This window comes from Lathamus discolor, chromosome 1 (genome assembly GCF_037157495.1).
Source record: "Lathamus discolor isolate bLatDis1 chromosome 1, bLatDis1.hap1, whole genome shotgun sequence".
NCBI classification, from domain to species: Eukaryota; Metazoa; Chordata; class Aves; order Psittaciformes; family Psittacidae; genus Lathamus; species Lathamus discolor.
Window position 1 is genome coordinate 66,989,157 of NC_088884.1, and position 25,671 is coordinate 67,014,827.

At 36.8% G+C, this 25,671-nt stretch overlaps 2 protein-coding genes across 9 annotated transcripts in view; both read left to right on the top strand.

Annotated features, from left to right (window-relative positions):
* ATF7IP (activating transcription factor 7 interacting protein) overlaps positions 1 to 25,671 on the top strand; it is a 108,075-nt gene that overhangs the window by 65,509 nt on the left and 16,895 nt on the right. For all 8 annotated transcript variants that reach the window (XM_065676405.1, XM_065676451.1, XM_065676460.1 and 5 more), the window contains 8 exons: positions 1,984 to 2,129; positions 3,192 to 3,329; positions 4,604 to 4,669; positions 5,390 to 5,463; positions 6,433 to 6,521; positions 7,807 to 8,436; positions 10,018 to 10,085; positions 25,443 to 25,521. In XM_065676405.1, the coding sequence (XP_065532477.1) occupies positions 1,984 to 2,129; positions 3,192 to 3,329; positions 4,604 to 4,669; positions 5,390 to 5,463; positions 6,433 to 6,521; positions 7,807 to 8,436; positions 10,018 to 10,085; positions 25,443 to 25,521 (1,290 nt within the window). The remainder of the gene's footprint in view (positions 1 to 1,983; positions 2,130 to 3,191; positions 3,330 to 4,603; positions 4,670 to 5,389; positions 5,464 to 6,432; positions 6,522 to 7,806; positions 8,437 to 10,017; positions 10,086 to 25,442; positions 25,522 to 25,671) is intronic.
* Positions 11,418 to 16,074, top strand: LOC136013127 (uncharacterized). The gene has a single exon (XM_065676503.1). The coding sequence runs from the start codon at positions 11,439 to 11,441 to the stop codon at positions 12,927 to 12,929; it is 1,491 nt and encodes a 496-aa protein (XP_065532575.1). The 5' UTR covers positions 11,418 to 11,438; the 3' UTR covers positions 12,930 to 16,074.

Here is a 25,671-nt window from a genome sequence, read left to right on the forward strand (position 1 = left end):
GCTCTGCCATAACTTCAGCCGGACTGGGAGGCCCTAGATAAGCTCTGCAGCCCAAGACTTGCAAAGCCTAATCTTCCCCCAAAATAGCTCAGTCTAGGTGGAGGCTCTGATTTTACCGTAAGAGTTGTTCCAGTGGCTGCTGGAGACCACACTGTGTGGCACATAACCACCATTACTGAATGCAGGGGCCATCCTCCTTCTGTACACCCTGCTGTACGAAGTCCTATGTTAGCTGCTCACTGGGAGCTGCCCGCGAGGCTCAGCAATAATACAGGTGTGTGTCTCAAACCTGCTGAAAGGGTGAGTCTCCATAAGGAATCAGCTGGGACACAAGCACAAAGCACCCTTTGACCAAGAAGAGCTGACACAGCTCATTAGAATTTGCTGGGATTTCCTAGAAGTCACAGCCTCCTTTAGATATCCTTTCCTCTAGTAGCAAACACCCTGAAGCTCTCTAAAGAGAATCTTAACTGCAGTAAGATCAGATAGAGCATCTGCTTCAGAACAAGTTACCTGAATATTAAACATGTTCCCTTAAGTATGTAAGTAGCTCTTTGATGTTACAAATTACTCGTACGATTCAAAATTAAGACTTTTCTAGAGAGACTGACTGGGAGTAGGAAAGGATTGTATGTAAGAGCCTAATAAACTTGTCTTCAGTAGTCTGGGCATAGTGTTCTAACTATTTAGTTTTTCTTTTCTATTTCTACAAGTTTTTCTGATGGATGAAAGAAAGATGTAGATGTTGCTCTTTTTTTCCGTAATGACATGGAATAGTGGAAAATGAAGGGGAAAAAAATAAAAATATTAAAAACTCATACCTTATGCATTTATAATGCTTGCAAATACTCAGCATTCTGCAGATATTTATGAAGCGCCGCCCTGTGGCACTACAAAACTTACCTAAACTTTGGGGCCCTATGCTTTCACAAACTTTAAAAATAACCTAGGTTGACATGCAGATTTTTTAATCATTTTCAGTACATTAATGCTTTTCTAGTGCAGTTAAGCAAAAATATCAAAAAATCAGATCAGACTGGAACTAACAAAATTTAACAATCAAAAAATCTGGACTAAAAGAAAAAGTTAGAAATACGACTCAGAGTATATGTAATACAAGGAAAGAAAAAAAATATGGCAGTGGAAAGTAACTATTTGTTATGCTCTTTCAGTCTCCAGTGAATCTTCATTGATGTACTACTCATTCTGTCTTTTATCATCCTCAGGTATGGGGTGGAGGGGTTGGGAGCTGTGATCTTTGGTGTTTTGATAGCAGTCAGGTACCCACAGTATGCTCTAAAACTTCCTTTCCTCATAATTTCTGTAGGCTTAATACAGTGTCAGGAAGTGGAGGAGTTAATGAGGTTTCTTTTGTGCTTCATTGCTGTGATGGAAATTACTTCTATAATATAGCTGTGATATGAGCCTTTTCTTTTGTTAGATTTTTACTTCTTACCCGAGAAGTAAGGAAAAGGATTGAATGTTATTTTCAGTCAAGGACTGGAGATGCAGGGTAAACTTCTATGGCAGGTGGGGAAAAAGGTTTATTGCTGACACAGGCAGGATCAAATGTAGGTTTTTTTAGCTGGAATCCTGAGGAGAGGATTGTTTTTGCAGAAGAGGGTTTTGTTTTGTTTCTGGGAAGCCATGTTTCATTACAGAATGGTCATGATAGGAGCAGGAAGAACTGGAGGCAAGTTCTGAAGAAGGGAATGATGGTATTAGAGCCATTTTGCATTTGGGGCAGTAGTTTGGTGGTGAGTCACAAAGTGGAACTCACAGGGAGGCCAGTGTACAAAGACCAAAGGGACAGCTGTAGTGCTTTGATTTCATTAAACATCTTGGTTTTCTAGAAGCATTCCTACAGGTTTTGGATGAAAAAGTTCGAACTGGGGACAAATAAGCTTCCTAATAATCACAGCATTCTGCAGATACCTGTTTTTTGGAAGGTTCCTCACAAGTAGTTGTATCTCATTGTTCCAGGTGAAGTGTCAAGGAGAAAGCGTTCCAGATCTGAGGACATGGATAGCATTCATTCTAAACGTCGTCGATATATGACAGAAGATTATGAAGCAGAACTCCAAGTAAAAATTACAGCCAGACAGGATGTTGACCAAAAATTACAAAAGGTAGAATGGAGGCGCAGATATGGCAAATGCATCTGCTTCCCACCCCCTCTCCCCTCCAACACTTTTCCTGCAGTTGAAAATTTGACATAATTCAAGTAACAAAGGTGTCTTCATACATATGGAGTCCTATATAGCCCTACTTGTAAGAGACTAAATATTATTTGAAAACTATGCTGCAAGAATTACATTTGAAATGTGTGAAATATTTAAATTCTTAAACCTCATCTTAACGAAAGATTTCAATGTGATAAAGGTTTCTATGTGCTGCACTTTGTGTGCCTAGCTTTAAAACCACTCTGTTTCCAAACAAGAGTGCAGTCAACATTGTGTCTTGCAGATTTTTATAGAGCTGTTAATTGCCTGTTTGCACCATTAGGATGTGAAGAAACCTGTGGTCTTGAAGGAAAAACTTTGTGTCCTTCTTCCGTTAGTTAACTGATGCATGTTGCAACTTCATTAATGTAGGATGCAGAAAACCAAACCATGTTTGTTTTGTTCCCTAAGGAATTTTTTTGCACTGCAGTAGGTATGGGAGGGAGAAAAAAAATAAGTGCATCAGGTAAACTTTACGGAAATCAGTCTCTCTTTCCATTTTTAGCTTCTGATAAAAACCCAACACAGCATTTCTGCTAGGGAAAATGCATCTCCGAAATGAAGTTTTGTTGCATGGCATTAGTTTTTCTTCTTTGAGTGCCAGTGTCCCTCTCAGAAGAGAAACAGGAAAACTCAGTCTTGTGTAAACACAGCAGTTTATGAAAATATCTTTTCTTGTTAAGGTCCTTTTTATATGTATAAGGTTTTATACACATTGTACTGCAGTTAACTTATTGAATTGATGGCAAAGAAGGACCAGTTTTATTTGCCAAAATATATGTAGAAACATTTCTTAGTGCAAGTGTATGCTTACTATTGACTAAGATTTATTTGATTTGCAGGGCACAACTGTTCTCATTGTTCTGTTTGTAGCAGGGTTCTTGTTAAGAATTGGAAGTCTTTTTATAGATGGTCTCCAAATTCTGGGATTACATTGTTATTTTTCTTCTTTATGTAATAATTTTGCAGGTTATCCAGAGACTATTAGATGAAAAATTTACTGCTTTACAGTGTGCTGTGTTTGACAAGACTCTAGCAGACTTGAAAACCCGAATAGAGAAAGTAGAATGTAGCAAAAGGCATAAAACGGTGCTTACCGAACTACAGGTGAGTGTGTGTGTGTTTGGACTGTATACTGTAGTCAAATTTAAAACTAACTTCCTCAGCATTTTGTAGTAAGTCTCCTGCAGTTGTCAATAGGGAAGTCATTTTGACCCCACAGAGAGAAATGGGTCAGGGGAAGCAGCAAATACTAATGTTGCTTTTGAATTGTAAAATTCTATTTTCCTACTCAGAAAGAAGAAAGCAACCAATTAATCATAAAAAAAAAAAATCCAAAGCAAATATTCTTTCTGGCAAACTGTTACTAAACTGCTTTTCCACTCTTCTGTTCCATTTAGACATTCTTCAAATAAGTGTTAAATACCTCATACCTCTATAAAACCAGAAATTTGCTTAAAACCAGGAAAGCTGCAGATAGGAGAAGGCAGTAGCACTGGATTTTGTACAGTGCTCAAACAAAGAAACATTGCATGCTACTTATCCATGTTATTTCCCCAGAAACTAAATAATTACGTTCTAGCAAGGAGGCAAATAGCTGATGTTGAATGCAGTATGCTTTCTAACATTCTTTATAGAAATTACGTAGATAGTGGTGGCATGAGGAGCATCACAAACATAAAAGAATTTTGAAGTGACAGCTGAAAGCTTATGTCATAACAAATTAAAGCAATAATGCCATTTTACCTTGAATATAAAAAAAGTATGGAGTTTGACAGACCAGTTTGTACTACATACTTCTTCCCACTCACCCCCCCAGAGGTTTTTTAACTGATACTTGAGATGCTTTCAGTGTAGTTGTGTATCGGTGTCTTTAGCCATTAACTGCAGTGCTGTATTAATAACATCGTATAAGGCGGTGGATGTGTTGATGTTAGTGTACTTGCAGTCTAAGCTTACGTGGTTTTATTATGCAAGGTGTTCCAAAACACCTCTATATTGTAGAAGAACAGAAATTGAAATAAAATGCAAATAAAGGCAGACTCTAATTGTAGCTTGTGATGTTTCTTTGTAAAAATGTGAAAGAGGTGAGGTTTCTGAACGGACCAGCTCTTTTTAGGTAAGAAGTTCTGAAATTATAGTATGTTAAAGTTGCTCTTTTCAAAGAAAAATAATATATATTATACACGTGTGTCTTTTTGGCTCTCTTAAGTAATATAGTTGTACCGTGTTTCAGCAGAGGAATAATTTCGCCTGATACGAATATAGCCTTCGACTTCATGTTTTAATAATATATATTATAGTTCGTATAACTTCTTGGATGGTTCTTGGGGAGGTTACTTATGGTTTTGTTTGCTTGTTTTCATCTTTTTCCAATTTAGGCTAAAATTGCTAGATTGACAAAGCGGTTTGGAGCAGCCAGGGAGGACTTGAAGAAAAGACAGGAAGTAAGAACTAGATTTGTTTGTTTCTGACTTAGCTTTAACCTTGTGTTGAAAAATAAAGAAACTTTACGTGCAGAAAGATGCGACCTCACAAAGTAGGTTTGTCTTCTTTGGTTAAAAGCAGTGATATGAAAGAATATCCTTTTAGTAGCTGTTATGTAATTCTGATTTGTACAGAAGGTTCTTTAGGAATTAGTAGTGTGAAGGCACCTTAAACTGTATGTAATTAACTCTAATTTACTTCAATAAATAAGCAAATAAGTAAATAAGCATGAATCCGAGTACCCTAATTTTGGGGATAGAAGAGTACAGTTTGTCACCCCATACAATCAGTAGCATTTGTCTGTGTCTGGAATAAATATTTTAGGCTACTTACTGTGAAGAAGTGGAAGCTTAGAATTCCATTGATTTTCTGGCAGAAGTTCTTATTCTCATCCCGTAAATATCTGAAGGAAGAGACTTGCAAAAAGGGAGGATGTAGGAGAGGACCAAGGAGGTTTAGGGAGATTTAAAACATGTCAGGTTCTCCTGGGGTGTCGGTTCCAGAAAATTTCTATCTCACACAAATATAAATGAAGCATAATAAAATGTAATGAAAGCATAAGTTTACAAGATGACTTATGGTTATTTTGTTATGGCTTTCCCTTCCTTCCCTCATCAACTTTCTCCTCCTTCCCCATTCCCATTCGTTGGTTGTTTTTTTGTTGGTTGTTTTTTCTGTAGACTTCACCAAATACACCTGTATCTTCAGCAAAAACAGCAAGTGACACTGCAAACACAACCAATGTGATATATCGGTAAGCAAAACACATCATTGTGCCCCTGTAAAAATTACAGTAGAACACTTGAAATACCTAACGTAATGAATAATCCTTGTATTTTCAGTTTGGTTTTTTGCTGGGTTTTTCTTTCAGTATTTTTTAGTTAGTGTTCTTCCATTTTCTTCATTATTCCTCAGTTGTAAAATTCAGTTTTCTTTCACAGAAGTCATAAATGGACAATTTTGAATCAGTTTTTAGGTAAACAGGGATGAGTGTTGTTTCAGCAGCTAAAATATAATGGGTAAAATGGAAGTTTAATTTCAAGGAAGGATCATGAGGATGATAAGGGGGCTGGTCACCTACCATATGAACGCAGGCTGAGAAAGTTGGGGCTCTTCAGCCTGGAGAAGAGATGACTGTGTGGAGACCTCATAGCAGGCTTCCAGTAAGGGGGCCTACGAAGATACTGGAGGGGGACTCTTGATCAGGGACTGTAGCGACAGGACAAGGGATGATGGGTTCAAATTAAAACAGGGTAAGTTCAGGTTAGATATAAGGAAGAAGTGAGGGTGCTGAAGCTCTGGAACAGGTTGCCCAAGGAAGCTGTGAATGCTCCATCCTTGGCAGTGTTCAAGGGCAGGCTGGACAGAGCCTTGGGCAACATGGTCTAGTGTGAGGCTTCCCTGCCCATGGCAAGAGGGTTGGAAATAGATGATATGAAAGTCTTTTCCAACCCCAAACCATTCTGTGATTCTATGAAGGGAAAATTCTTACGGAGAAAGGCAAATGTAGTGCAAGCACTTGAAAATTTACAAATAATTCTGCATTTTTTTTTTTTTTTAATAGGGGAATATTCAAAGCTAATTTGCATGGAAGCATAAAATAAATGGGTTTAGAAAATCTTTCTGGAAAAAATTGCAGTAAAATAAGGTTTTACACTGTACTGTTCATAATTATACCCAGTGTGGCTTATTGAGAAATGCTAACTGAAACTTTATTCCATAGAAATGCCAACACAGTGAGGCAGATGCTGGAGACAAAGAGGAATGTAGGAGAGAGCACACCAGCAACTTTTCAAGCCCCTGTGAATGCAGGTGAGAAACTGTCTATGGACTACAAACACACTTCTCTTCTTAAAAGTTTTCTAGCTTTTCATTAAATAACTAACTGAACACAGCAAAATTGGTATTTATGACTTCTTATTTTCTAATATCAAAAATCATTATTTTAAGCTCCTTGTCATATTCCCAGTTTACATTCATGTAGTCTGCTTACCAAGTAATGGGAAAAATGTATTGATTTCGCCAGCCAGAACATGTGGGTAAATTACATGCTTCAGCAAACAGCAGTCTGGGCATGGCAGCAAAACTTGCAGTCTCTCAGCTGCTGAGAAGTGAAACACGTGGCTCACGGGCCAGTATTTTGTACTTGATATTAAGATGCTGATCTTACCCTCTGCCTAATTGCTACAGAAGTTGAATGGGGAACTAAAGGAAGTCATAAGCCCTATTTCTTAAGGGAGTAAAGTTAATTTTAGTTTTTAATGAAAATTTTATAGGGAATGTAGAATCAAATCCACCATTAATTATATTCATTGTAATCCTTGGTTTGAAAAATAGTTTAGCTAATATTGAATACTGAATCTTTTCCACTGAATCATTTCATAGTAGGCATATACTGACTTTCTGTATTGCATTGTTCTTGTATTGTTCTTGTGATTTAATCCTGAAATTTTGTTGCTCAAAAGTGAGTGTCTTCTCTGACACATTCTTGGTTTCAGTAGAATTTTCTGGATACAAGGTCCTTCGTATACAAAGTTAGTTAGTCATAACTAACACGAGTGTTTAAAACGCTATGTTTCGTGTGTTTTCAACAGTTGAGTTTTTGAGCTTTCTTTGAGCCTGTTTGTGTCATAGTTCTTTGTAGATCCTATTTTTTTTTTTGCTATTATATATAGTTTATCAAACAGGAGCACAATATTAATTGTGTCTTTAACTAGACCATTGAGTATCAGAGTGTACATCAGAAAAAAAAGAGTATAGCATTTTTTGGCAAAAAAGAAGTTAATATACCACATTTTTTATAGAATCGTTTTGGTTGGAAGTGACCATTAATTAAAGATCATCTAGTCCAACCCTTCTGCCATGGCCCAGGACATCTTTTTTGTAGACCAGGTTGCTCAAAGCCTTGCCCAGCCTTACTTTAACACTTGTAATGATAGGGCATTCACAACTTCTCTGGAAAACCTGTTCAAATGACTCACCACACTAATCATAAGTCATTTCCTTTTGTTCTGTTGGAGCAAAACTTCCCACTTGGTTCAGAGACTTACATTTTGTTGGTTTTGGTTTGTTTTTTGTTTTTTTTTTCTTTGTGTAGTGCCAGCTTCCAGTCTTGCTGCTCCTCCAGCACTTGTCAGTGGACATCCTAAGCCTCCAGTGACCTCTACCAGCAATTTGACAACAACAGTTCTTCCCACAGCTAACACAGCTACTGTTGTAGGCACCAACCAAGTGCCCAGTGGCAGCACTCAGTCAGTGTCTGTCTCGTTGCAGTCTTTGCCTGTAATCTTGCATGTACCTGTGGCAGTGTCATCCCAGCCTCAGCTCCTGCAAGGCCACACAGGAACTTTGGTCACTAACCAGCAGTCAGGCAACGTTGAGTTTATATCCGTACAAAGCTCTTCTACAGTTGGTAGCCTTACCAAAACTACAGTGTCTTTGGCATCAACTAACCCAACGAAACCAAATAACAGCCCTTCTGTGCCCAGTCCTAGTATTCAAAGGAACTCTCCAGCCAGTGCTGGGTCAATAGGCACAACGTTGGCAGTACAGGCTGTTTCTACTGCACATCCTGTTGCCCAGGCCCCAAGGACTTTGCCCACAGTGGGTACTTCAGGACTTCATAATGCTACCAGCAGTCGAGCTCCCCTACAGATGAAGATTCCCCTTTCTGCATTTAGTAGTACAGCTCCTGCTGAACCGCCTGCCGTTACAGCACCCAGAGTTGGTAAGTTATGTTTGAATGTTGACACTGGGAAGACAAAAAGGGAAACACCAAACTGCACTCCGGTGGAAATTTGTTTATTAGTGTATTTTACTGAGATGCTGCTTCTGGGTTGCCTTTCTGTTGAAACTGTCACAATCACAATCATATCTGTCATAAATGTGTTTCCAGCCATTTTTTAAAACAATCTCTCCTTAGAAGGAGTCAGCAGTGTGACTCTGTAAGCTTTGTTTTATTTAGAGCTTCGTTTATATAATTTCTAGCATGAAGTCTGAAACTGCTACCATAAACAACTCAATACTTGTTTTTAATACAGTCTCTCAAAATAATCTAAGCAAACACATACAGAAATGGAAGTATAATTTTCACAACACTTAAAAGTGAACAAAATCTGGGGGGAGAAAAGCTCAACTGAATACTAACCTAGTCCCAGAGTATTACATTTATGGAATTTAAAGTAAAGTCTCCGAACACAGTGTTCAAATTGTGTTAATATATACTGTTCAAATAACAGTATATAGATTAACTGTTTTAAAATACTTTGTCTTCAGCCATGTCGTTCTGATTCTCTGCTCTTCTGATTTTACATGCTATGAATTTTTTTTTTCTAAGAGGTCCTCAAGATTTGTGAGTTGGAATTATAGCAAGTTTCTCATTTGCAGAATAGAATGTTAAAATTAACTCAAGTAGAGCTTGACATCAGAACTAGTTTTATTTGATTTTCCCATCTCTAAATTACCTGTGTTAAAACATGCCTTCCATGGAGTTGGATAGTTATAGGCTTTGTATTGATTTTTTAGCTCTAAAGCTAATACAGTGATACAACACAACGTAAAAAGGGTTGTGACAGATGAGGCACAGTGACCAAAGGGCCTACGTGTCAAAAAAACATGTCTCATTTTACGCAGTTCAGGTAGCCTTAGTGTATACCCTAGTAATTTTCTCACCAGAACCAAAACACTGCTTTGGGCTAGCACTGTTGCTGATAAGCTCCGGTTAAAATTAAAAGGAATGAGAATGGAGAATTTGGACTTAAATGCTTACATAAAATATTTAAGCAACTTTTGTTTAAGTTGTTAGTTTAGATGCAGGTTTGACTGAGCTAATAAAGATACTTGGTCTCCCTGCACAAATTGTCTCAGTTATGGATTTTGCTGTCTAACCATCCATTGTTCAGTCAATTTTCTGTACAAAAAATGTTGAATAATCGTAGAACTTTTCAGTTTGGTATCTTGGCAGTTTACAAACAGAGAGAGGAGTGCTTGTAGTTATGCTTTGTCCTCAATAGGCAAGGGAATTGTTCACAAAATGTTTTGGATACATTGTCAGACTTCCAAGGAAGGGAACATACACTGCTTTTAGGCTGGAAAGTGCCATTTTGCTTTTCTGTATCTTCTGTTCCTTTTGAAAAATGGCAGTAATCAAGCTCGAATACTTAAAATTGAAAATTAGAGCTGTAAAATAAGCCATGAACTAGATGTTTAGTATCCAACAGTTTTGAATATTGCCTCCAAATTTGTATAGTGGATAGCAGTATTTAGTACTGATTAGATACTGCAAATGAACAATTTCTTGACCCCTCAGAAAACCAGACAAGCAGGCCACCAACAGATACTTCGGCAAACAAGCGAACTGCTGAGGGAACACCACAGGTAGGTTGTTGATTGTTTCTATATAAAATTCTAAAGTTACAATCCACAGGAGAAAAGTTCTTTACCTTTATTATTCATAAGGAAACAGTTTTAGTTTCTTTTTTTGTGACATCATTTCTATTTTCTGTTCGTTTGTAATTTTCTTCTTCTGATCCAGAGTATTACTTGGAGCATCTGCTTCTGATAATCTTCTCAGAAGTTTTTTGATGGGGTTTGGTAAATAGATGAGTTAGTAATTCAGGAGCACACTACAAATCGTCTGATAAAACAGAGCTAACATACAAAGGAAAACCCTGCCCAGTTTTTTGTCTTGAGTAACTTGAGCTTAAAGCTACAAATATTTTCTGAATTACTTTAGCTCTCTCATTTCCATCCTAATCCAGAAGCTAATAAGAATTGGAGTTCTAATATTTCATTTCCATATGTAAAAAAAATCCAAGGAACCTTTCTTCAAGAATAACTATTTCACGATAAAGGAGAACTTGCAGTATTTCTGGATTCCTCATCCAAAATTTGTTAAATTTGCTTTGAAATTTAAAGATTAAAGTTAAGATATTTAAAATTATTCTTAATTAATTTTCTTTCCATGTACAGATAATTTACAAAGTACCTCATACTTACCTTGTTGTTAACCTGAAGTAATTTTGTTAAGGGGAATAAAATTAATTTATTCTAGCGAAAATTTCCACATTTAATACTGTTTCAAGGTACAGGTGAATCTGAATTGTATTTCAAAGCAAGAAGAAAATATACTAGACAAGACTGTTTTTCACCTATTGCAGAAATAGTCTAGCAAAGATACCGTGCCTCACTCTACCTTTTTATTAAGGCATTTCATAAGGAATGGTTGTTTGGAACTTCATTTTTTTCAAAGATACCTGTGGATTATAGCTATTAAAACATTTTTCAGTACTTCAGATGTAGGAAATTCAATACCAGAATGGATGACAGATGTATGGTTTTAAGATTAAGATTTAATTTTAGTATACTTTGGAAATTTTCTTCTTTGGTAGAGCCTGAAACCCAGAAAAGATTTTGGAAAAACAGATTGTGTGTGAGAGTGGTATTTAGCAACGGAAGGTGAGCAAGGAGGAGGGAAAAAAGACACGTGATGCTTTCCAGTTTTCAGTATATATGTTTCTAGGCTTGCTTTCAGTCAAATCAGTTAAAGCATATGCCATGGTTAGTAAAGAAGGGCCTGATGCATTTTAATTGGCTAGTGAGGTATGGAATTGATATGCCATATCATTTGAAAAATTCAGTTAATGCCACCTGCTTTTTGTTATGTAAAATGCAAAATATTATGTATTACTCCGCACTTCACAGCTCTCAGATCAAAAAGTAGTTCGCTGTATGCCGTATACTTGTGGCATATTTGATGGTACAACTTTGATCAATTGTTTCGAAAAGCAGTTGAAACAGGAGGAGACTTCATCAGAAAATAAAGAAGCACAGAGGAATTTTAACTTCCCTGAGGATGTCCTCTTTGGCTTGGAGGAAGAGGAAGAGGATGCTAAGAGCATAAAAAACACCCACAAGCAGACTGGCTGGGCAGCTAACCTATTAAAACAATGGCTGGCCAAAAATGGCAAGGATCCTAGCTTTGAATTGGTCCCAGTAAGTGAACTCAATGATATCTTAAGAGAGTTTTATTATACGATAAGAAATCACGATGGAAATACCTACAGTGTGGCAAGCTACAAGTCAATGCGTGCTGGTTTAAACCGGCATCTCAAAATGCCACCTTATAATCGTCAGATTTGCTTAATGAAGGACAAAGAGTTTGCTAGTGCAAACATGGTATTTGTGAGTGTGCTGAAGATGCTGCGCATGCAGGGAAAGGATGAGACTCACCACCATCCTCCTATAGCTGCTGAGGACTTGCGTAAGATTAAAGAATCTGGTGTGCTGGGATTGCACAGTCCACTGGCACTCGTCAACAAGGTGTGGTTTGATTTGCAGTTGCATTTTGCCAAACGAGGGAGGGAAATTTTAAGAGATCTGGCTCCAGATGCTTTTGTTGTTGAGAAGGACAAGAATGGGCGTCGATACGCTATGTTTAGGTATCCTGGCAAAGGAAAAAATGGAGAAGATCCTCATAAAATGGGTAAAATGTATGATATGCCAGGGGACCCAAACTGTCCTGTTTTTTCATTGGAGCTTTATTTGTCTAAGTTGCCTCCAGAGCCCCCTGCCTTTTACCTGCATCCTTTAAAGTTAACATCAGAGCAAATGCAAGAACAGCCTGTCTGGTACAAGAGAGAACCAATGGGTGTGAACTACTTAGGTACCATGATGCCCAGGATAAGTGTGGCAGCCAGGCTCTCTCAGCGATACACCAATCATTCTCTCCGAACTACCACCATCCAGCTACTGTGTGAAGCAGGACTGGGGCCTAGAGAAATAATGGCAGTGACAGGCCATCGCTCTGAATCTGCTATTAGACACTACTGGGGAGCTGCGGAAGTTCGCTACAGGGCTTGGTCAGATGTAATAGAGAATAATGCCCCAAACTGCCTTTATGGTAAGATCCCAAATGAAGTGATAAAAGAATCACTATCTGGTGCGTCCGCCTCTTCTATAAACGATGTTGTTCTAGAACAAAGCAGAATTTTATTTCCTAAGAAATCTGTGGTGCCACCTGGTGCTGTCTCTGTGACTTTAGTCCCAGAGGGCCACCAAGCTCTGAATTCCAAAAGCCCCATACTGTTGAACCACAGTTCTTCCAAAGTGTTTCTCTCCAAGAACATGGCCAGTGTGAACCTAACTGCCAGTCCCCTTCAAGGCTGTTGTAACAAACCTGTCTTTATAAAGGGTGTGATAAAACAAGAACCAATGACTTGATGCTTCTGTAATGGAACTGATTTCGAGTGAATTGCTGGAATTGAAGATTTATTGGAAATGTTTTTTCACTTGATCTACTAAGGAAATTTCTTACAGTCTAGTTCAGCAAGAAGTATCCTGTTCGCACTCCTGAAGTGAGCTATGGAATAGAAACTTAAACAGAGCAGGGCTTGGAGTTTGTATGACTTTGTGGCAGCTGGGAATCTTTAAGTGGCTAGGCAGAGTTATTTAAAAAGAAAAAAAAATGAAAGGAAGATTCTCATTTCCACTTAGCTGAAGAGCAGTGCTTTCTTCACTAAGTGCATGGCTTTTATATTTTGTGAAGAGTGTATTTATTATACAATTTTGTGTCTGCTGGCACTGATGTAGCATCTTACAAATCAAATACTTGATTACTGAAGAACACAGAGAAAAGTAGAAGCTGAATGAAATAGAGATACACTACAGATACATACATATGCATGAAACCACCTCAAATTGCTTGACCACTGTCTATCTCTGTTCAAATTGTTATTGGACCTACCAGAGGATTGTGCTGCTTTTTTTTTTTTTTTGCCCCTTTTTTTTTAATTCTTCTGAATTGATTTTTTTTCTGTGAGCTACATATTTGTATTGCAGGTCTTTCTTTTCTTCTCCTGTTTAATATTTCTGGCTAAGATTGTGGTCATTCTGTCCTCCAAAGGCAGTACTTGATACAAATTGTATTGAAATTGGGATCACTTCAGTTGTGCATGAACTGGGAAAAATACTCTCAAAAGAGCTGAGAACAGGCTTGTTGCTTAAATGGCAAGTAATGAGAGTTGAAGTGTTGTCTCTGTATGTGCTTACCTTGCGAGAGGTTTTTTGTATTTCCTCTCACCCCTTGCATTACATTTCACGTTGTCTTTGCAGTATAGTCAGTATAGTTTTTGTCAGTATAGTATATAATTAACAAATAGCACATCCTATTCTTTTCCACCAAACCCTACCCAAATATTTTTGGTTTAACTTCTTTAGATTTGATCACTATAATAAACTGATGCTATCAACGCATTTTCCGTAGGTGATTTTTACAGGTTAGAAATTCTCAGGGTAGTGGATATGAATTTTGTCAGAGAAATGAAATTGTAGTTTAAAAGGCTCTTTAATGAAAGATGAAAATTAAAAACTAGGAGGGCTGGTCATTGTTCATTCTTAGTGAATTACACTTGAGAATCTAATTCATGGTTTGTCTCTACTCTTCTGTGTCCCTGTCTTTTCAGGGGGATTGGACTAGATGACCTTTGAAGGTCCCTTCCAACCCAAACTATTCCATGATTCTGTGCCATTATTTTTGTTAGAGATTCTGACAAATCAAGAGATCCTTGAAATGGAAAACCGGTTATCAAATAACAAATTTCATTAGGTGCACTTTGGAAGAAGAAACAGTGTAGCATTTAAAACTGTTTTCCATTAACTGAATGAAATAAGAATGGTTTTATTCTTTTGAAATTCTGTATATGTGTGTGTACACAAACGCACCCACACACGTGTCTTGTAACACCAAAGACTTCACTGGAAGTGTCTTCATTGCTCAGCAGTGGACAAAATAGAGAAAAATCCCAGCTGAAATAAAAAAAATGATCATGATGAATTCTTAATTCTTTGGAGAACTTCCTTGCTGGGAAAGGCTTTCAAATACTGAAAAAGATTTATCACTTGGTTATAGCCTGAACAGAGGACTTGATGCCTGACCTTTGGAGTTTTTGTCTTGGCTGATGATGTTTAGCTTTGTGACCTTGGGTAGGTTATTCATGCTTCCTGCATCAATTTTCTGAATTGTAAGACCAGCAAAGAGTGTTCCATTTTCTGATGGATCATGTTAAAGATTAAAAGGTTTTGAAAGTGCCATATATTCATCTCACGTATTGTGTTCACAATCACTTTATTTGGTGGTGTTACCGTGATTGAGCTAGTTGTGAGATATAATTGTTAATACAAAAAATAATTCTGCACAGTCCTACACTTACTTAGTTGCAGCACTAACTTATGACATCAATGACGAGAGGAAGGAAAATGTGGATCCAGGATTATCATTTTGTCAAGTCTGGAGTAAATCAAATTGAAATAATAAAGTAATCATTTCTAATGGTTAGGAAGAAGAAAAAGAGGAAACACTTCTCAAACTACAGGAGAACTGTGCAGCAATTTACTCTGTTCTTATTAGAGCAACACAGATTTCCAAATCTTAGAGATTCATAGAATTTGTAATTCAGCCAGACTGGCAAATTTAGTTTATTGTTTAAAGAGATCTACTCTAAACTTTCACCATGATGGGTATGTCTTATTTAAAAAAAAAAAATGGAAAAAAAATCCTGTTTTTGACTGGGGTAGTTGCTTGTTCCAGCCTACTGTGGTGAAAATTTATCCAGAAAAACAAGAAAAGTATGTTGTAAGGAGGTTATTCTTTTTTTGTTCCCTCTTGCTGCATACTGTGGTCATACTGACCACATGCCCTGCTCTGGTCCTAACTGCATCTAGGTAACTTACTGTAACAGCATATTGTTTCATATCTTCGCAAAAATCTAGTTGGTAATTTAAATTGAAAAAGGGACTCTTGGCCAATCTGGGCATGTCTCTGATTCTTTTCAATTATCATTTGGCTTCTAATATTAACTTCACTCTGTAGCTCATAATTGGGTATTTCTGGTTTCTTACTGTTAAATTGCAATTCTCTTGGCATCAACTATACAATGTCCTCTCAGTACCTTCAGTTTGAACCTGATACTTCAAAGCTACTAGATGCAGTATTACTAGCTTTTTATTTTTGTATGGGAGAGCATTCCTGGTTTGGGCTGAAAGTATTGCTTCACAAGAGCTGGAGTCAGTATTAACTAAATTTTCTGTTAATATTTGAATTAATTCTAACCTTCCAGAACTGAAAATTTTTTCTCCTGTTCCCCTTCTTACCCGAAGTGTTAAATTAATCTTTCCTACATGTTTTTGCTTTCTAGAAAAGCTGAAGTAGGCAAATAGGGAAATAGGGTGGTGTTTTCCTGCTTTTGCAACTTTGGCTGTATGTACAGTAATATGGGAGCAGGGTGTCTTCTCCCCCCACCCCCTTTTTTTCCCCTTTTTTTTTTTTTTTTTTAAATTGTGAGATAACATTTCAATTTAATCCTGTTCATTGCAGTACAGCTTATGCTGTGTGGGCATCATGGATGTGAATTGGACTCCTCAGTGCAGTATCAGCAGTGAACCTCAAACAGCAAGATTTCTGTTTTTTGAAAAACAGATCAAGAACAGTTTGTCTAAACTTAAATTTAGACTTTGGCTGTAAACTTAATACAAAATTGTTTATAATAATTTAAAATTAACTTTAAAAATCTAAGTATAACAAATACAATTTGAAAGCTGTCACTCTTGAATTTTATAATTTGATCTTTTTATAAAAATAGGAGTGTTTCAATTGGGGAAAAAGAAAAAAACAATGCTTAGTCTTAAGTAAGCCAACTAAACTAATTTTTTTAATAATGGCTGCCATGTCATTGAGTAAGTTCCATTTCCATTGATGGAGATGACTATGAAAACAGTAGAGAATGACTGGAAGTTTATATAATATATCCATATATTTAGGTTTGCATCTCCTTTTCATAATGAAGCTTTGGTCCTGGTTCTGTGGATCTAGAACTTGCGTTTTCTGTGCTTTTTCCTGTTAAATTTGAAATCTCTGCTGTTACTTCAAGGAGTACCCTAATTACTTTCTATTTTTATGAAGTTGGCACAGTACCTTACATTACATCTTACAGTATGTTAATTTTTGTATTGTTTTACTGCTATTTAAGTAATTAATCCTCACTGTAAGGTACTGTGATCTGCAGCATGGGAGATATAGAACGTAAATGTTACTCACTATATGCACCTTCTCTGTGTCCCCGGAAGAGCTCTGTTATGCACAATGTCAAGTACCTGGCGGTATTGCAAGGATGCTGTGAAATTGAACATGTTCTTGGCTTTGTTGTGGTTTTAGTCTGGTGCATCTCTTTGGTTATCCTGAACTATACAGCTTCTCAATAGTTGCATACTGTTTAGGTCAGAAAGCTTTTAGTAAGCAGCTTGGGCATATGATTTTGCTGTATGACTACTTCTCCTTCCTCTTGTTTCAAAAGGAATGCCCACAGGGATGTGGGAGGAGCATCTTACTGTGTTTGTGTTAGTCTCTCAGCTGAAACTTTTTCTTGCGTACACAGAAACTGAAGGGTTGTTACTCAGTCCTGATATTTTTACCAATGGCCATTCCAGTGCCTCAGATCCTAGAACTGCATTTCTGAAGGCATGACGAGCACTTTCAATGTTTTGGCGTGAATATTATTGTTACAGAGGCAAAGGCATTTTTAATTATATACCAAATCTTTAGAGTGGTTTCAAAGTATTTTATTATGAATCCCAGTTATAGATACAGGATTTATATATATTATATATAATATATAAATATAGCTATGGTGTACTGAGAGAATTTATGAAAGCAGCTTTTATTATGTTGTGACATAAAATAACAGTGAACAAATTTGAATGTGGTTGGATGTGTTAAAAATGGCTGGCATAAAGTCAGTCTGTTCAAGATTGATTACGTTATATTTATTAAAATATCAGGTCAGGTGAATAGTCATTTCTTCCCTCTTCCCTACTCCAGGTGCACCTTATCCTCTTATGGAGCAAATCTTTCAGTGTAAATTTCATCTTTTCAGTTTATATTAGTTTAACAAAACACATCAGTGTCCTATCCATTTCCCATTGTTTCTGAGATAACCTTGATTTGTTTGAGCTACAGTTTAATTTAAGCTTTTCCACTGACTATTGGAAATTCGTCTGGTAAATGTTAATAAAGCACAGTTATAACTCCTATCCCTTTACTTTGCAATGTGTAACAAACTTTGTGAATGTCAGTTGGGGAAAAATGTGAACAAAGTGGGTATGTCAGCTTAACAATTTATAAGTAGCTATTTATTCTATATTGTTGAAGCATTACTGATTAATATGTTTCTTGCATTTCATGGTTTTGTCACTGAAAATAAACATACATAATTATATATGTGAAATGGGCTACTTGATTTTTGTCTCTGGAGTTATGTTTGTGCTGTTTAAAATGCAACTACCTTTCATCTGTGAGGTGGAACCTTTACCTGAGACTAATCAGAACTCTAAATTATACAGATGTTAGCAGGAGGACAGTTTAAAAAAATGAATTTAAAAAATCATCTGAAAAATTCCTGACAGGACTTGACATAGCTGAATTGAGTGGCTGTTGTAAGGAACAAAATTCAAGTAAATCCATTCTTGTACGACTTTTAAAGTGATTTCTCTTTCCCTGAGACTACATTTGTGCTACCTAGACCACCTGCAGTTATTGAGAGCAGCTTTCAGTAAGGAAACGTACTTGTGTTTTGTAGGCTCCAATTTGTCATTTGGGGCCAAAAATTTGAGACAATCTAGCTGATTATGATATTGTAGCAGGAATGGATTATAGCTTTTAAAAGCTGCATTATACTAATCTGAAAAGTATTATATTTACTGATCATCCAAGATGGCCATCCTACATAGTACTGTTGGGAAACTGTCAGTAGGCTGTGGGGAAACAAGGCAGATATTTCACCTTAAAAGCGTAAGAACCAGTTAAGAGATGTATGTGTGTGCACACATGCATGTATGTGTTTGTTATATACCCTTTTACCCTTTTAACTGTTTGATTAAAGAAAAACAAAATCACAGAAATAGAGAAATATTTTAACTATTGTGTTAAGTGTTCATTTGTAGCTTTTAGTTGGAATTATGATTGCTAGTGCCTGAAAACAGCATTTCTGGCAGCCTTGATTTATGATTCTGACTAACAACACAGAGTCATAGAATGGTTTGAGTTGGAAGGGGCCTTAGAGGTTGTCTAGTTTCACCACCCTGCCATGGGCATGGACACCTTCCACTAGATGAGGTTGCTCCAAGCCCTGTCCAGCCTGGTCTTGAACACTGGCAGGGATGGGTCAGCCACAGCTTCTCTGAGCAACCTGTTCCAGTGCCTCACCACTTATAGTGAAGAGCAGGGGTATCAGAGCCAATGTCTACTCTTAGCACCAAAGAAATGAGAGGGTATATAATATTTAGAGGTTGCTAAGACTGGTTATTCATTTTTTCCATGCTTGCATTGTTCTTGTTCTGTAGAAGGTGTTGCACAGTATCAGTTAAGGGTAAGGGGAACACAGCAGTCTCACAAATGCAGTATGTAAAATGTCATTGAATAGTATTTGAGTATTGTATGTAACCATACACTGTCAAAGCATGTATTGCAACCCTGTGAAATTTTGTTTGTGCAAACTGTGAACTTGGTAAACTGCTAACTTTACAGCATTATCATTGCCATTTTTTTCTTGGTAAGAGATGACAAATACATTTGGTACCTGGTCAAATAAATTTTCATTACAGCTTTGCAAGGCTGGAATAATTACTCCAGTTTTGTGGGAGTTACTGCATTGGGAAAAATAGCTGTTTAAGGTAGTCAGGTCACTGAATTCAGTCAGGTACTGAAGCAGTTAGTGACTGAAATAGGCTCAAAAATGTATTAAATAATTTCCACAGCTGTTTAGACTGTGCTTGGAACCTGTAGTTTGTATATGGATGATGAAAAGCATGATATAGGCCTTACAATTATGCATACAAACACTGCATCACCACCCTCCCCACTGCTTCCCAAACATATTTTGAACATCGCTCCCCATACTTTAAGATGATTTTGCTATTATATAACGCCTTGGAGCATCATGTGTGATTGTGGTGATGTGATGCTTCATGGATTGTCTCATTTTACAATCCCCCAGATTTTTTTCTGTTTTGTTACTATAGAAACTGAATAATAAAGTTGTCTACGCTGTGTCAGTGTGCCACACGTAACCTTCAGAATTTAGATCTTTACTACCCTGGAATTAATTTTTATTTTGTACTGTATTTTTGTTGCATTTTTTTCCTGAATTTTCCACTTTCACGTACTGAATTGTTCATTTATGAAAAGCAGGTGGCATTACAATGAATAGCATTGTTATCTCTATGTGATGAACTGAACCGTGGCGTTATATAATACCAAAACTTTTTTCTTATCGTATGTATCATATATGAATCAAACTTCCTTCAAAATACCAACATCTACCTTTTGTTTTTTCATGTGTCACAATACTTGTGGCATGTTGACGTGTGTATGTGTGCTGTTATACAAAATGGTGTGACAGGTAGCATTGATTGCTCACTTTGAGTTGTAGAAATTTCTTTCTAGTCTTCTTCACTAGTTTGCCATTGGCATATGTGTGCTGCGAGGTTGTAACTACTTCTTTGTGTTAAATTTCACAATTATAGTTAAACTGGGAGATACCCCTTTTTCTCAACCTTGTGTCTACCATACATGCTTTGGCCTGTAAATCCAGTCTCCTTTGTTGTATTTGTTGTCCTCGTGGAATTGGAATAGCTTTTTTCTCTCCACTCCCACCCCTTTTTTCTTTTGCTCTCTCTTTTCAAAATTACGAATGATGAATCAACCTAATTTGCATCAGTGCTGGTCTGTAAAAGTTGCTGAATAGCAAAGCTAAGGTGATACTCTTCCACTACAGTGTATCTTACATCTCTGTGAAATGGTCTCAGCACGTGGAAAAACATAAAAATATAATAGCCTGTCTCAATACCCCTGCTTTTCCAGAGGCAGATGAGGAAACTGCTTCTGAATTATTTCCACACCAGAGCTCTTCAATCCTTCATTTTATTGCAAGGCTGATTCCTTTCTGATTTCTCCCAGTAAAGTTACTATTGACTTGCTAGGTTAATTGTTAGATATTGTGGTCAATGACATCTGGGATATAACAGCAGTCTTCCAAAAGGAAGTTCTTAATTACAGAGCATTTACATTGGGTTTATTGCATGTCTTAAATGTGATTCCAAATTTGGGTGACCCTGTTCACTGTATTTGTTCATTTTTAAGAAGTTCCAGGATTTTCATTACTTTTAAGAACATTATTTGTTTTTTAAATTTCTATAATATCCATGTGGCATTGGTTCTAGAAAGTCACTGTATAATTCTTTTCCTCCTCAAGGAAATCTGTACTATTGCTGCCTTTTCCTAGCACTTTTCCCCATAAGTTTATCTTTTTTGTCAGTACATCTGTTTGTCAGTACTTCATTTGTTAAAAATACTTTAGTGGATGGGATTGGAAGAAAGCAGATGTTATATTGTCATAGTATATACAGTGGAAAATGCATGAAATTGAGAGTATAGGTCATTTTTACCAACCTTTAGTTGAAATCCCTGAAGTGTAATTACTATAATATGAATATGTAAGAAGTAAAAGCAAAGTCTGTTTCTAGTAGTTTTCATGATAGAAAAAAGAAAAAGGATTTTAAACACTTACTCAGAAGAATCAATACTTTTCAGATCACTTTTCAGCAAACATTTTGTAGCTAGTAGACTTAGAAATACCAATTTCCAATACAAATTTAAGTGAGAGAAATGCAAAAATTTGAATAACTGCATTCATTTTATACATACTTTTCAGTATTTTATCTTTCGTATGCTCTATAAAGCAGTTTATGTTTAACTGATTAAGTGGAGCGTAGAAGAGGTTGTGACTTAGGCTCTGTTTCAGGACTTAGCATATTTCACTCAGATATTTGAAGGAAATGAAGATTTAATGTTTTGGTTTTGTCCCTCTTATAGGGTCTTTCAGTTGCTGCATTCACAAATTATGTGCTTGCCATTAGAATTCTTTTCCTTCGTGCTTGCCTGAGGCATTTGGCATGCAAGCACAGCCCAGGGGGAGTTATTTATTGGTAAATGCAGACACGACTTTGCAGACTGAAGAAGCTGTAGCAGAGTGCCTGTTATTTGCCAAGATTTTCTTCAATGAGCACGCTTTTCAAAACAGATCAAGATTGTAAATGTGAAGTGCCTTTGCTTGGCTGGATGTTTCGGGAGAAATGGGCAACACTGAGAACAGCAGGGTAGCATTACAGTACACGTGCACCATACATCTGTATTTGTGGTGATGCATGCTCAGCTGATGCTTGGCTTGCAATTCTCTTTTTCCCTGCTCCCTTTTTTCACCTTTGTTTTTGCTCTTAATCATACCTTAGAGTCCTCTTCCCCCAATCACCTTGTGTTTCACCTTTCAGCTCCAAATTACGTGCATCTTCCTTGGCTGGATCTACATTATACTTCAGTATGAAATATTCAGTTATGGGCCATTGGTTTTATGCAAAATATCTTAATTGCAAATGGAAGTTCACCAACCAGATGAAGAATAAAGATGTGGCTGTATTAAAATTGTCAGGAAACGATGAAGTCTTGGGGTTTTTTCCTTGCCTTCTTCCTAATTTTTTTCATGTTTATCCTTAAAACTGTGACATTTCATAGTAGAATTCGTTAGGTTTAATTTTTAATTTAATTTTTTTGTTGCATTGTTTTGTGCTAAGATTGTTACACTCCTGGCTGCTATGTGACAGCAGAGAAATATTTGAAATAAGGCAACTCGGCTGCAGTTGTGGTTACCAGAATAGTTCAGTTCATGATATTGCTACTTTCAGGTTGTAGAAAGTTAGCTCATCAGCTATGGATGAAACAGGTAAATGATGAAAATGGCATCATGAATGATGGTATCTTGGAGGATTTCTACTTACTTGGAGCTAAAGGCATATACATTGATACGTGGGCTTTAAGAAGGATGAAAAAAAGAGTTTGGCGGTTTACATTTCTTTTAAATCTCAATGTGAACTTTTTTCTGTTTGATTGCTAGAAACTACCAAAATGCTGTTGTAAACAATCATATCTAAGTGCCACTTCTGGTCTTTTTGCAGACTGGTGCTCTAGTTCTGCCAAATGAAAGTGTTTTGGGTGGTTGTGGTTTTGTTTTGTTTGAGGTATTTTGTAACTATGATCTTTAAATAGAGATCACCCTGTATTACTGTGGTTATTTTGTTTCTGTTCCATCTTTTTTGATATTCTAAGGTGATTGAATCTTCTGTTCAGACTTGTTAGGCAATTTGTGGACTAAAGCACCTGTCATATGTTTTGCATTCTCATTAAATGGTTTTAATTATTTCACTAGTGTGACTGTGCTGATGAAAAGGTGTTATGATTGCGTCATCTTGCTCTTTTGCAGAGGTCAGCTGAAACAGATTCAGGTTCTTGGCTTCCTGTGTTTTGAGAGAGCTGAAAACTGACAGCAGAGCAGAATGGCTTGACTTTGCTTTTCTGCATTAATTTTTCTGCCTAAATGCTTGCTGAAATCTAATATTAGGAGCCGAAAGAGTTGCTATATTATTTCAGGTTTTGACATAAATACTAATGTTGTTCATACATGACTGAAAGTCCAATGTCAGGCTTCCTTTTGCCTTCATTAGTGCTGCAAGCCTTCTTAAGGTGGATTCTAACTTTGCTTTAAAGCAGCACATCTGAATCTCCTCTTCTGGTGTGTGACATGGCTGTCTCTTCAGAATCCCATTCCCTTCTTTTTACAGTAGTAGCAGTTGTTTCTCTCTAGCCTTTCCTCAAACATACCTCTGTTGTAAACTGGAGTTTTCACAAGTCCTTGTAACAACAAAAATTTCCCTGGGAGAATTCCTCAGTAAAATAGTCATGATACGCAAAAAGGGGTGGTTTTATTTTCTTGACGGGTTGAGCACAGGGTGTTACTTGGTTTTGGCAGGAATGATTCCGCATGGTTCCATTTGTAGGTCCTTCTCAATCTCCCTCCATTTTTCAATCTATGTTGTCCTGGCAGAGAGTCATAATTCAAAATACACACCACTGACTGCGAAGATGATCAATTTGGAATGAAATTCCTCTTGATTTGCTTGATTAGTATAAAGTCATTGATTATTTGACTGTGTCTTTTATCTTAAGCTTCAAGTGGGTAAATCAGCTCATCATACTAAGAAAACTGAAGCTGTGTTCTTTTAAATAGAAATCACTTGACAGAAGAATTCCATGGTTAATAAATCTGAAAGATGTTTATGTATAGTAAAGATACAGTCCCTATAGAGGGATTATTGCCTGTGGACATGAAAAGTTAGGTATTTCTTATTCAAATTGTGTATCCTGTAGGTTGTTAGCAGAATTTCATCAGTGACAGCATCAGAACTTAAGAAATGGGGTTTTAATAATGCGTAATGAAGAGAAGAGTCATGTCAGGCGCTCCAAATTCAGTGACTGATAATTTGGACACAGCTTTTGTTTGCATTTAGTAATCATACAATACCTCTTTTCCCTCTTCTCAAAGCGTTGCTTGTGTGAGAATTGTCTTTAGGACCTCCTTAAAGGCTTAGTTTTACCCAAATGAAAGGTCATAGAGCAGATAATCTCAATGCTTAGGGGTTTTGCATCTGTCCCCATCTGACTGTACAGAAAAATCTCTAATCTTCCTAGTATTTATCATGTTGGCATTTGTACAGGCCATGTGGAGCATGCTTTTTTCCATGTTAATTGTTCAGAGATTTTGATAATTATGTTGCTTTCCAAACCCTTTGCCTGTCCTAAGGAATCTGGTTTACTCTAATCCATGAATCAGGAGCAGTTCAGTCCAACAATAAATGATCATCCCTTCTACAAAACGAACCAACAGAAAAATCCCTAATTTTTGCAGCAAGTTTAGGGAACTAGAAATTGACATAATTCAAGGTGGTTTTTTTTCTCTAGAAAGCATATTTAAAAACCTGGACTCCGGTCTGAATAGCCAGGGGACAACAATTATTCAGAAGATAAATCTTGTTTGATGGTCCTTGGGAGGGGGTGGAGGGGTGGGGTATGGTATAACAGCCTTCACAATAGCTTAAAAGGTCCCTTTATTCTCTAAAGAGATGGTTATAAATGGCTTCATGGGTAGATTAATAGAATGTTGAAATTTGTGACAATGGATGAAAATACAGTAACAAAATATAAAGTTGAATACAGTTATTGTTTTCTGATGGCATTTGATGATGTTTTATAAGCATACAGGTTCCAATGAGGCTTTCCTTTTTTCTTATTGTGAAGTCAGTTTCTTTATAGGCACATTGGCTGAAGCTGTCTCAAAACAAATAATATATCGTCCTGGTGACTCTTCTGTCAAAAGGTTGTACTGCTGTAGAGGAAAGCACAGATAAAAACCAGATTAAAATGTTGAGTCATAATTGAAAGAAAATTTTGTAAATTTTGTAAATTTTGTAAAATTTTGAAAATTTTGTAGCACCAAATTGTTATTTATTTGCCTGTAAAGTAACAAAATGCTACTAGTAGTCATCAGGGTTTTTTACTCCTTACAAAGCTAAAAATTCTTCAGTATTTGATATCACAGTACAGTCATTTGGTTATTGTCTGTTTTTCAAGTCATGGGAAATTTGTCTGAAATTTCCTCCTTCTGCTTTTTTCATCAGTTCCTTTCTAATTGAGTGTAAAATCCTGAAATCTCTCTTTCTGACTGTTCAGTTCATACCCCTTTTCTACCTGTGTTCCCTGGATTTGCTTTTGCAAAATGAAAGAGTTTTGTCTTTCAGAGCGGGAAGGTCACAGGAAGTGATTCAGGAGCTGTCATTGATCTTACACTGGATGAAGAGGACGATAGCTCTTCTCAAGGTAGGTGAAAAATATTTTGCTAGATGCAGAGGTGATCAAGCTACAAGTATTATTTCATCCCATGGATGACAGAAAGGGATGGACCTCTGTTTCTGCTTCATGTACTTTATTCGTTGGTGTTTCAGTTAAACAGGACCATTGTTAAAGAAT

Excerpts from the sequence above, each read along its gene's own strand:
- LOC136013127 (XM_065676503.1), top strand. The coding sequence starts at position 11,439 with ATGCCGTATACTTGTGGCATATTTGATGGTACAACTTTGATCAATTGT.